This window comes from Pogona vitticeps, chromosome 1, assembly GCF_051106095.1.
Source record: "Pogona vitticeps strain Pit_001003342236 chromosome 1, PviZW2.1, whole genome shotgun sequence".
In the NCBI taxonomy this organism is placed as follows: Eukaryota; Metazoa; Chordata; class Lepidosauria; order Squamata; family Agamidae; genus Pogona; species Pogona vitticeps.
In genome coordinates, this window is record NC_135783.1 from 301,850,884 (window position 1) to 301,863,509 (window position 12,626).

Sequence of the window (12,626 nt, forward strand, 5' to 3'; positions counted from 1 at the left end):
CACAAGCATTACTAGAATGTACTGGGCACTAGAGAGCGCCAGAAACCATGCTATGTAATCTCTGACAGCAAGGATTCATAACATGGTATATCTCCCTCCCTCTAGTGACCAAGTCTGGTAATGCATATGAAAATATTTTTCCTGGATTTTTTTCTTTTAATGTTTTTAATATTTTCGAACTGGAGATAAGTGAAAGCATGGATACTGATCCCTCAGATATGGGGGGCCTACTGTGTTCTATATTTTATTATTTTAGCCTCTTACTCTGTGAACTGTTTTGGTGAGGCACTCCCCTAAAGAGTGGTATAGAAATCAATTAATTTGTAAAGTAATAAGTCCAGTTTGCAAGGGTCTTGTGATAAATTGGTATACAATCTGCAGACCCCCCACATGGTCCTTTGTGGGCACATCGGAAACCAGATGTTCTCTCCTTTGCTTAGGTGGTCATGCCTCTGAAACAGATGACATCACAGCTGATGGACAGCATGGCATCTCCTTTGTGAATCCAGTTGGGGAGGTCTTCTTGAGTCCCCTAGCAGGTGAAATTTATTCCCACTTTCTTTTCCCTTGTAGTGTGTGCACCCATGGTGTTTGTTGTTTCTCTTATTTATGTAATGCATATTCCGCATTGTGTCCCTGTTTTAGGGCACAACACAGTCTGGGGATATTAAATGTGCTGATTCAGTACCTCCCGGTCATACAAGAACTATTCCAGTCCTCATAAAATCATTCCTAAATCAAATCGCGTCCAGCAGCACAGTCTGAAGAGAAAATTTGCAACAAATTGCTACAAAAAAAGAGATATGCATACAAGGAATGGCTGGAAATTGCTGCCCTCCATATCTTAAGTTCAAAAATATTTTACTGTTTCAGCCCATCTGGTCCTATGTGGCTTATTTGGACAGCACTGTCTGTCTCTTATGGCAGTAAGTACAGGCAAGCACATGCTCCACAGGATCATATCAATTTATATGGTAAACACAGTACAGTATCTGGAGTGAGAGCCATCCTAGTCTGTGGCAGCAAAAAGAGGAAGAAAAAGAAATAGGTTTGCAGCTCCATAAAGACCAACACATTTATGATGGTGTAAGCTTTCATGGCTTAATATATGCAGTTTGCTAGATGCATTGAGTGCTGCAGTGGGATTTCTTTTTCTTTCAACAAGAAATATATTGCTTTTGAAGTAAGTCTAATGGCTAGATTTTCAGACTTTTGGACTTCTTTATGGATGCATTTCATTCCTGTAAATACTGGCTAAGCTCTACCTGGGAGCTTGAGAAGAGGACATGGTAAGGAAGTAATCCCAGATCACTCACTTCCTTCTTCTTCAACTCACTGGAGGAGGTGATAGCTTTCCTCTATTGATGGATTACAGTAGTCCCCTTTTAAAGATCTGAATCTAAAGCTCTTGTCTCCATCCATGTCTTTCTCGTCCAGTTATGGAGAGCCACGGTGAAGTGCTGATTGAAGTCTATGTGAACTGCAACCACTGCCAGTCAGGTGTCTGCAAGCAAGGTCCTGACTCCCATCTGCCCATCTGTATTTGTGTAGATGGTGCTGTGTTAGCCAGTGACAATGTGTCTTGCACAGGTAAAGCATGGAATGTTTTTCCAAAATGAAACGTTTTATTTCTTGCTTTCTTCTAGCCTTACTGAGAGTACAGATTAAGGAGGGTGGGCTGTCTAGTCCGTATTTCCACCCTTTCTCCTCAGTTGTAGAAAGGAACAGTTTTATTGAATGTGCTGGATGTGCTAGCTCTGTTCTGCTTGTGTTTGTATTGTTTGTATTGTTCCAGTTCTAATCATTGTTGTCATTATCACTGTAAACAACCTCAGGCGTTGGAAGTATTTCTTATAAAACAAAATTATATAGTTCTGGTCTAAAAATATTGCAGTTTAAAAGGGATAGGGGTTAAATATCTCTTAGCACCACCATTTAGAGCACCCGGGATTCCAGGATGATTAGTCAGATTACCTTCGACAACAGATTTCTATAGCAAAAATATTTTATATGAGAGATTTACAAATGGTCTGTTTATTTGACTGGAGCTCCCAGCACTGGTGACAGTACCACTGCTATTTGTATTTAATTATGCCTTTTTCTATGTTGGTACCAGCATGCTAAGATATGTCACCACTCATCCTAAATATTTCTGCAGCCAGTTGTTCAGACACCAACAACTCATTTAAAATCAGAGCCCCTATGTTCTTTACTGTCAGCTAGCTGGGTAGCTTAGAGAGTGAGGCAAAGCCAGAGGTTGAGAGTTCAAATCCCCACTGTGCATCCCAGAAGAACCTGTGTGGCCTTAGACAGGCTGCACAGTTCCAGGATGACCGCAGAAGAAGGTAACAGTAAACCTAGAAAACCTTGAAAAGATCACCATAAATCAGAATTGACTTTTCAGCAGATTAGTAGTAGTAGTAGTAGTAGCAGCAGTAGATGATTCTACACTACCATTACAATGGACCCTCGACTTACAGGATTAATTTGTATTGGAACGGTGGCCGCAGGTTGAAAGGTCCGTAGGTTGAGGGTCCATTTCCCATAGGAATGCATTGAAAACCATTTAATCTGTTCCAGCCAAAGAAAAAAAATCCCAGGTTTCCAAAGCTGCCCCCACTGCCCTCTGCCTTCTGTCCCCGCTGCCCTATGCCTCCTGTCCCCACAGGGACAGGAGGCAGAGGGCACCGGGGACAGGAGACAGAGTGTAGCGGGTGCAGCTTTGGAAGCCCAGGACGCCGAAAGTCGCTCTGTGCCCGCTGCCAGCTTTCAGCTTTCAGGGCTTTGAAAGCTGTACCCACTTCCCTCTTGTCTCCTGTCCCCAGTGCCCTCTGCCTCAGGAAACAAGGCAGCCTCAGGCAGAGGGTACTGGGGACAGGAGCCAAGAGGGCAGCGGGGGCGGCTTTTAATTTTCCGCCCTTTCCCCCCTGCATTTTGTAGGTCGAAGCTCCTTGTAGGTCGAAGCTCCGGCTACAAGTCAAACTAAAATTTTGCAGCCAGAGCTTTTCGTACCTCGAAATTTCCATAAGTAGGGACCTTCATAAGTCGAGGGTCTACTGAGTACTTTGTCTAAAATGCAAAGTGAAGCTTGGTCTTGTCTGTTATACATTAGAGCGTATCATTTCCAGTTTTCCACCAATCATATCAGATCTAAAATATGAAGAACTGGTAGATGCAATTATTTTTTCAGCCCACTGCTTTCATAATTGTGTTCTTTTCAAAGTAATGTATACTTAGGAATTACTATTGGATTTTGCTGTATAGTATATGCCAAAATGTATTGTCTAACAACACATCTGGTAGTAGCAATCAGGGAACGGGAGAAAGGAAAGTCACAATTCCTTCCCATGGAATGCATGGATGGCTGTTAGCTAGAACTGTTAAAGTTTGTTGTGCCTTTGATTAGTGAATTCTGCAGAGGGAAGGGGAGAAAAATTAATGGAATGGTACCTTCCATTTTGCTCTGCTTTGGAGCTTTCCAGCAGATTATGTGGTTGACTGTCTTGGAAATAGATGCCTACATCCAGCTGTTAACCTCAAACAAAGCTGAATCAGTAGAACTTACATGAATGTTGATTTACCAATTTTTTGTTCATTCAGTGAATCTTTTCTAGTAGGGACTGAACACTGGATTCAAGTCAGAATGCTGGAATAATCAGAGTTTCATTCTAGTAACATTTAATCAACACTATTTATAAGACACACCATACAAGAGCTGTGTGTGCATGTTGATAGGCATTTGTTTTTGTGTTTCAGCAGTCATTCATGGGCCCATCCCAGCAGGACATCTGCCTCTCCGACTTCTTTTGGCTGTGATTGGTGTTGTAGTGGTGCTTGGAATGGTTCTCACCTGCGGCAGCCTATCTCTTGGTAAGAAGCATCTAGTTCATACTCTACATCTGCTGGTTTCAACCATTCACATTCATGAACTTTTTCTAGTATTTATCAGTGCTTTTAAGGTTTAATATAGGCCCAAGAGAAAAGCTTGGAGGACCGTGGATTAGATCTGGAATTCTGAAGAAGAAAGGGAGATGCAATTTCCTCTGTTTTCCTCTACCCTCTGCAGTCTCTTATGCTTCTGGAAAAAGCCCTGCTTTATAGATTTGTAGGACTGTGAAAACTAGAGTTGTGTAGATTTGTGTATTTGGCCAACAATATCCAGTTGGCACTGGCCATGCTACCTAGGGAATTTTGGGAATTGTAACCCAAAAGCAAAGATCTGCACAGCTCTTCTCCAGACTGTCATGACAGGCAAGGCTGGCGCTGCAGAAGGAAGAAGGAACAGGAACTCTTCCAACTATGAAGGGGAAAGTTTCAGTCCAAACTAATGCAATAGTTAGAAAAAGAAATTTCTCAAAGGAGCAAAGAGCAGCCCATTGGTCATTAGGAATCACAGCATTGTTCACCTATTTGGTGAAAATGGCAGCAATAATTATCAGTGCCTGAAAAATTCAGAAATATAGTGAACAAAAGGAAAATGGAAGGAACAAGTTAATTGAATGTGTGTCAGGTTTCCTGATGTATGTGACAGTTGTCAGCATGAAGGTGAATTTGGTTGCTATTGTTTAGCCTATTTCTTGAGAAAGAATGACAACATTGCCATTGAATGAGGATGACGCATCACTGTTGTCTCTGAGGAACACATCACTCAGAAAGCTGTGGGAAAAGAGTGGAAGTTTGGCATGTTTCAGAAAGGATTCAGACTGCTGTGACAGTACGTTCCATCTGGAGTGCAAGAGCTAGGGTAGACAAGGTAAAGTGCTAGATCCAGGATTTCCTTATGAAAGAGGATCTGTTTGGTTTGCAGAAATCCCCTCCCTCTTACCACAGTTCCTTGTATTCAGCCAGTGCCCTAGTCTGCTATGCTATGTAGCATTTCTAGGCTGGAGTGGCTGCATTGCAGAAGGTCTGGGAAATTCAGTTTTTGCCAGCCCTGTTGCATACAAGTAAATCCAAGTCCAACCCAGTGTTTTGAGCTTCCTGTATTATTTTATTCACTATTGAACAGTTCTGAAAAATATTGGGGATGTTACAGGAGTTGATTTTTCCCCCTTAAGCTTGATTAAGGTGTTGTAGATTTGTTTGTTTCATTTTTCTACACAATGGCCAATTTCTACAAAGTTTCTTAAGCAGTCTCAAAACCATAGATTACTTAAAATTTTGCAACAGAATTTCAGTTAAACGAGTGGTTTCCAGCCTTGGGTCCCCAGATGTTCTTGAACTACAACTCCCAGAAATCCTGCCTTGCGCAGCTATTGGTGAAGACGTCTGGGAGTTTTAGTCCAAGAACATCTGGGGACCCAAGGTTGGGAACCATTAAGTTAAACATGCTCATCACATCATATGGAACACATTCTAATAAGGTTGGGTAGCTCATCTGTAGTGCTCTCATACAATCCTACAAATCAAGAAAAATATTTGTATAAAGCCATAAAAAAACCCAAAAGAGTTAGCTGAAATAGTGTCTCAGTTTCTGCACTGCTTCGTTTGTTCTTTCCATGTTTCCCCTTTTATCTCTGTATTGTTTCATTTTAGTTTATCATCGTAAGAAGCAGCAACTGGAAGGAGCGAGAGCCCGTTTGCAAAGTCCAGAATATAATCTGAGCAAAATTCGCACTTCCACCATCATGACAGATTATAACCCCAACTACAGCTTTGCAGGGAAGGCAACTACTCTCAGTGAACTTAAGGAGATTCCACGGAAAAACATCTCCCTGCTTCAGTAAGGCTTAAATATGATGCATTCCTGCTAATTGAGGAGGAGGAAAATATACTCCTGGGCCAATAAAGACAGCAACTTTTATTTAAACTCTGGTAACTCTGTAATCAGTATGCTAAGTAGAAGTCCTAGAATTCTGCATAAGCTGTATGCCATGTATTTTGACTAGAAACAAACAACAGTGCTCAATTATGCCTTAAATTCAGACCATGCATGTCCAATCATCTTGTCTGAATGCCTCTTTTCATCAAGCACACACTTTAAAGGTGCCGTTGAAGAGCTTAGATTTGGATCCAGTTTTTCTGTTTGCTCTCTGAAAGTTTCTAAGGTATGTAGGATCCTTGCCTGCCACTGAGTAGGGAGCAGAATGAGCTCCAGGCCAAGCCTTCCTAGGGAGAAGATTCAAAATTCACCATCCCTGAGATGGTCTTCTTTATGGTTGCCACCATTGCTCTCGTTTCTGATCGCAGGAGCACTTGATCAAGGATCCTGGGTGATGGTCTCAGCACACAGGCAAGCATTTCTGCAGGTACCATCAAGTCGATTGGCAAAAGGAAAGAGGGAGCGAGTGGAACTTGTATTGAGCCCTTGATCATTTGGTGTTCTTGGCTCAGTTCTTGTTTTTAACGGAGAACTTCAAGGGGTTTAGAAGAACCTGCATGAGCAAGACTGTTGCCTTTGTGTCTGGGAGGAGGGATCTCTAACAACTCTACTCTAGTTTTTCTTTATAGCCATAGAGACAAAATGCTAGCTGAGGGAGTTGGCTCGGGGAACATAACATGGAAAGGAAGAAAAAGGTTATGGCACTGAAAAGGCCTGGCTCTGAAAAGATAGCAAAATAAGCTCTCTTTCAAAAACCTGATTTGTTGAATGAATGACCTCTTCATATGTCATGTAGGTTCCACTGAGTCCACTGAGTCAATAGGTCTACTCTAGCTAGTACAAATCATTTAATTTACCTCCATATCAGCCACGTGGCTCATCCAGTCAGATATTACAAGAGATGCCAAGGATCCAATCAATTGAAGCACCTCCACTGGATTGCTGTTAAATTGTACTATACAGAAGTTCCCTCCAACCAAACACTCAGCTGGAGTAGTGTCTAATTTAGTGTTGCCATGCCAACAAAGAAAAACTCCTAAGGAGTGACTTGCTGTATGTTAATAGCTTCCAGACTCCCCCCCCCCCCCCAGAGAAGATTAAGGCTAATTGTTGCAGTCCCTGGTTAAGAAGAAGTGATTTCACAGGATTCTTAGAATAATATTTTATTATAGCCAATATTTTTACTATTGTGGAAGACATGCCAGTGTTTTCATCAGTAATGTAATTCAATTTATGTTGACAAAAGAGGCCTGGTGACCTTGTCTTCTGGTTTTATAAGAAGGCCCAAGGCGCATTCTTAGATCATACAATAGCAGGAGAGCTGTTTGGCTTAGTCACGTAAAGCAGTGGTCATATTTTGTGTAAATGCTTTTTGAAGAGCACAGATATTTCTCAACCTGTCTGAAAGTCTTGGCCAAAATCTGAAGGAGCCTGTGATAGAATTCCTGCACACAGGTGTGTGCACTCAGTCAGGATTTGAGACATATTCTTGGAGGATTGGAATATAGAAGAAAGACATCAGAGTTTGCAGTTCAGCTTCAAGAGCATGCAGTTTGGTTTGGGGAGCACTGTTTCTGAAAATGCTAATGTGCTTTGAATGCTTGGCTGCTCCTCAGAATGGTATTTGCTAATAAGCAGACCAGAACGGCATAAGGCTCCAGAACTCCATCTGCACAACTAAGCGGCTCCTTATAGCAGTTGTTCTTGGACTTTCTTAGAATACAATATTTGCTTAACATAGATGTGGGCTGTGCAGAAAGTCATGCATGATTGTTTCTCTCTTCTTGCTTCAGGGCTCTTGGACATGGAGCGTTTGGTGAAGTTTACAAAGGGACGGTGGTCGGAATCACAGGGGATTCCAGCCCTTTGCAAGTGGCTATCAAGGCTAGTATCCACACCTAATGGCCAGAATTTATATTGCTTCTTTTTTTTCTTTCTTTGCAAGATAAATATCTCACTTTTCCACTGTGCTAATGAACAAGAGAGCTTACGAATCAATTTTTTAAAACAAAGTGAAATAAGAAACCATACCATACAAAAAAAAAATCAAATCCCAGACTGAATAATCACAGTAGGAATGATGGACCAGAGAAAAAGAACTCCAACACTAAACTGTAAAAAGAACATTGAAGAAACAAATTGAAGGTCACCAGTGTTTTTGCCTATGAAAAACACTGACAAACAAAACAAGCTTAGCATGATGTTGAGATGACAATGAAGACAATTTCTGACAAATTGCTTTAGGGAAGAAATTCCACAACCAGGATGCCACCCCAGAAGAGGTTCTGTGCCTGTAAGCTACCTGCCTATTTTTTTTTAAAAGGTGGGCACCAGGAAAAAAGCCACAGCTATTCGTCTTAAGTTCTAGAGATGGGATGATCACTTAAAGCAAGGGATTTTAAAAAAATCAAAGCAGGCTCTGGTCAAAGCAGTTACATCATGACCAAGCCTGGTTCAACATGGGGCTTGCACTTCACCTATGATAGCCTTTTGCCCCTCTTTATTTCTGGAGTGGAGAAACATATCTGGGAGAATATGGGGAAGTTGCTAGACTGTTGAGGGCTACAGAGAAACACAATCAGTTCTCCTCCAGAAAATGACTTTTTCAAGATAGTTTATTATGTCCCTCATTGCACAGCTCCAGAATGTAAGTTGCCAGGGCTATTGTTGCAGGGACAACATATTTTGTTATTAATTGCATTGTTCTCATTGAATACTTACTACCTTTTACCTAAGGTAACAAACTTAGTATTGCTAAGAGAATGGCATTAACTGTATTTTATTTTTACAATAAATCCCTTAAAAATACCCTTTGAAAGTAACAAGAGGGAAAATGTGGGCAAAGTTGCTCAGTGGAGATGCACAGTTTACTTAAGCCATCTCAGTACAATTTGAGGTGTAGGTTTGTTGTTAAGAGCCTCGTGGCGCAGTGGTTAAACTGCTGTCCTGCATCCAAAACTGTGCTCATGACCTGGGGTTCAATCCTAGGTAGCCGGCTCAAGGTTGACTCAGCCTTCTATCCTTCCGAGGTCGGTAAAATGAGGACCCAGCTTGCTGGGGGGTGGGGAATGTGTAGCCTGCATAATTAACTTATAAACCGCCCAGCGAGTGCTTGAAGCACTATGGGGAGCCATATACGCAGCACGCTTTTTGCTTTTTGTTGTGTTCTCATTCAGTGGCAGCTGGTTCCCATGGCATTTAAAGGGACAGAACACATAACAACCAGCAGTGGCCTAATATAATTGTGAGTCTTCAGGCCCATACAGACACAAACACACAATGATGCCAAGAGACAGGCAGGCAAGCTTTCACATGTACCAATGTTTTCTGCCTCTAATAATCAGGGGGGAGACAGGATGGTTGGGGTGACCTGTACCTAAGGTGAAACATACCTTGATGGACAAGCCACCAATGCCTGTATTGCAGAAAAAGAAGAAAAAGCAATGACTTGAAAGTAACCCGCAGTGTCACTCACAATCTACTGTATAACTTACAAGCTCTGTTTTCCACTGGCAATAAACATGAACGTGGAACACCTTTTGCCTCCAAAGAGAATGAGGTTTGGGGACAAGCCCTGTGGTTTCTGGTAGGAAGCAATACTCTGGACATTTATGGACAACGAGGGGACCCTTTTTCTTTGTGGAAAGGAGTGGCAGGACGGAGAATTAACACAGAGGGGGCTGGGGTCATTTCTAGTGCAATGTACACATATTGGTTTGAAATGTGAAACTGGCAGAAGAAGTGAGGTGAAGAAAACCTATTGGGCTTTGTAGATTTCACAAGGGAAGTCCTCTACCCCTATATGAGACGGAACCAACCAAGAGAAGGAAGGAAGCAGAACTGCATTTTCTTTTATTTGCTGCTGTTAGTATAGAGACAGATTGTGGCCAACCTTTGTGTGGGTGAGCACAACTATTCTCTGAAAACCCATTTGAATATATATAGTCCTTCCTCTTCCTCTCTCTCTCTCTCTCTCCACAACCATGCCCACACAGACACTCCACAGAATTATCTCAGGCCATCAACAAGCCTTTCAATTGAATGTTTGTTAATAATAATCTTAGAATATAATCTTAGAATTGAAGAGCTAGAAAAGACCTTGTAATAAGGATCCATTTAATGCCTGCTAATTGTACCAGATGTAAAAATATAACATCAATGTTATCATCATGTTATTTTAAGGATTTGCATTTTAGTTTTGTTAGCAGTCTTGCGGGTCTTTTGTCAATGAAATGAAATGAAAGATACTGTAATAAAAGACCTCAGTTGTCACACCTTCATTCTGTCTCATGCCATTTAATTATGGAGTGGGGTTTGGTGGGTTTGTGTTTCTACATGATAATGTGTACAGCTGTGTTCTCTTCCTCTAAACAGACATTGCCAGAAGTCTGTTCTGAGCAGGATGAGATGGATTTCTTAATGGAAGCATTGATAATCAGGTATGTTTTTCACTCCTCCTTCAGAATTCCATATGAATAACAAGTCATGGCTAGAAATTAATTCCTTACTTCTCACCATCACCAGCTTGAATGGTTGAATGTGTTTTACAGTGGCTGAAATCCTGATGTGCAGTTACACAAATTGAAGTGAATTGCTCTGAGTTAATAAAGCTCCATAAACATGTTGCATACAGAATTGCATGAGTCCTCATGCAGCAGATAATGCTAGTGCAATGTCTTAACATATTACAATTCACATCTAAAAGCTACGCCGTTTGTGCAACAGGATTTCAATCAATTATAACCTTCATGTTTCAGGCCATACAGAGCTTGTAAAAGTTTTGATTTCTTATTACAACTTCTCGTCATCATTTAGTCGTGTCTGACTCTTGGCGACCCCATGAACCAGAGCACGCCAGGCCCTCCTATCTTCCACTGCCTTCCGGAGTTGTGTCAAATTCATTCTGGTAGCTTCAATGACGTTGTCCAGCCATCTCATCCTCTGTCGTCCCCTTCTCCTCTTGCCTTCACACTTTCCTAACATCAAGGTCTTTTCCAAGGAGTCTTCTCTTCTCATGAGATGCCAAAGTATTGGAGCCTCAGCTTCAGGATCTGTCCTTCCAGTGAGTACTCAGGGTTGATTTCCTTTAGAATTGATAGGTTAGTTCTCCTTGCAGTCCAGGGGACTCTCAAGAGCCTCCTCCAACACCACAATTCAAAAGCATCAATTCTTCGGCGGTCAGCTTTCTTTATCGTCCAGCTCTCACTTCCATACATCACGACAGGAAAAACCATAGCTTTGACTATGCGGACTTTCGTTGGCAAGGTGATGTCTCTGCTTTTTAGGATGCTGTCAAGGTTTGTCTTCGCTTTCCTCCCAAGAAGCAAGCGTCTTTTACTTTCGTGGCTGCTGTCTCCATCTGCAGTGATCATGGAGCCCAAGAAAGTAAAATCTCTCGATGCCTCCATATCTTCCCCTTCTATTTCCCAGGAGGTGATGGGGCCAGTGGCCATGATCTTAGTTTTTTTGATGTTGAGTTTCAGACCGTTTTTTGCACTCTCCTCTTTCACCCTCATTATAAGGTTCTTTAGTTCCTCCTCACTTTCTGCCATCAGACTGGTATCATCTGCATATCAGAGGTTGTTGATATTTCTTCCGGCAATCTTAATTCCGGCTTGGGATTCCTCCAGTCCAGCCTTCGCATGATGTATTCCGCATATAAATTAAATAAGCTGGGGGACAATATACAGCCTTGTCGTACTCCTTTCCCAATTTTGAACCAATCACTTGTTCCATATCCAGTTCTAACTGTTGCTTCCTGTCCCACATATATGTTTCTCAGGAGATAGATAGGGTGGTGAGGCACTCCCATTTCTTTAAGGACTTGCCATAGTTTGTTGTGGTTCACACAGTCAAAGGCTTTTGTATAGTCAATGAAGCAGAAGTAGATATTTTTCTGGAACTCTCTGGCTTTCTCTATAATCCAGCGCATGTTAGCAATTTGGTCCCTAGTTCATCTGCCCCTTCGGAATCCAACTTGTACCTCTGAGAGTTCTCGGTCCACATACTGCTGAAGCCTACCTTGTAGGATTTTGAGCATAACCTTGCGAGCGTGTGAAATGAGTGCAATTGTACGGTGCAATTACAACTTCTAGAATCCCCCAGAAGGCATCTACTTCTGTTTCAATATTTCTGAGAGAGACTTTTCTTTCTGCCCTTCCATGCTTATATGCATGTTTGTTGAAAACACAAGAGAGGACCTTCTCAGTAGTTGTTCCCAGGCTATGAAACACCCTTCAGAATGAGACTAGGCTGGTTTCTCTGCTGTCCTTCCACTTGCGGGCAGACATTTTATTTAGACAGGCATTTGGACACTAATTGACCTACGATGAAGGTCCTTCTAATGGTGGTGGTTGTTAATCTTCTTCTTCGTTGTTGTCGTCTTCTTTTAAATGATCTCTAAATTACATCAATTTGGTGTTTTATTTAATGTTATAATCTACGCAGTATTGTTCTAATATTATAAAGTATATTGGATATTTGTTTGTTTGAGCCAGTGTGGTGTAGTAGATTGAATGTCTGAGGAGGACTAAGAAGGACTGGGTTCACTATGGCTTGTTTATTTATAATAATATTCTTGGAACTGCAGGGCTGGAAGAGACTCTATGGATAACCATTGAGCTGCGACAATACTTTTCATTGTTTTGATGCAAGAAGCTAACAGCCCACCCTGACCTCTAACACCTAAAACTTGTTTTTCTCATAATAATCTTATTTTGTATTCTAGTTAAGCCTAACTGAGGGCAGGAATGAGGTGAATTCTCTTGTCAGATAGTACCCATGCTGTGGGATAGTATGTGCACAC

At 41.6% G+C, this 12,626-nt stretch overlaps 1 protein-coding gene across 2 annotated transcripts in view; it reads left to right on the forward strand.

Moving 5' to 3' along the window:
* LTK (leukocyte receptor tyrosine kinase) overlaps positions 1–12,626 on the forward strand; it is a 150,042-nt gene that overhangs the window by 120,025 nt on the left and 17,391 nt on the right. The window contains exons 17-22 of one of the 2 annotated variants that reach the window (XM_072986249.2): positions 441–539; positions 1,438–1,590; positions 3,757–3,870; positions 5,536–5,722; positions 7,615–7,705; positions 10,196–10,260. In XM_072986249.2, the coding sequence (XP_072842350.2) occupies positions 441–539; positions 1,438–1,590; positions 3,757–3,870; positions 5,536–5,722; positions 7,615–7,705; positions 10,196–10,260 (709 nt within the window). The remainder of the gene's footprint in view (positions 1–440; positions 540–1,437; positions 1,591–3,756; positions 3,871–5,535; positions 5,723–7,614; positions 7,706–10,195; positions 10,261–12,626) is intronic. The other variant, XM_078391402.1, reaches the window with a different exon arrangement.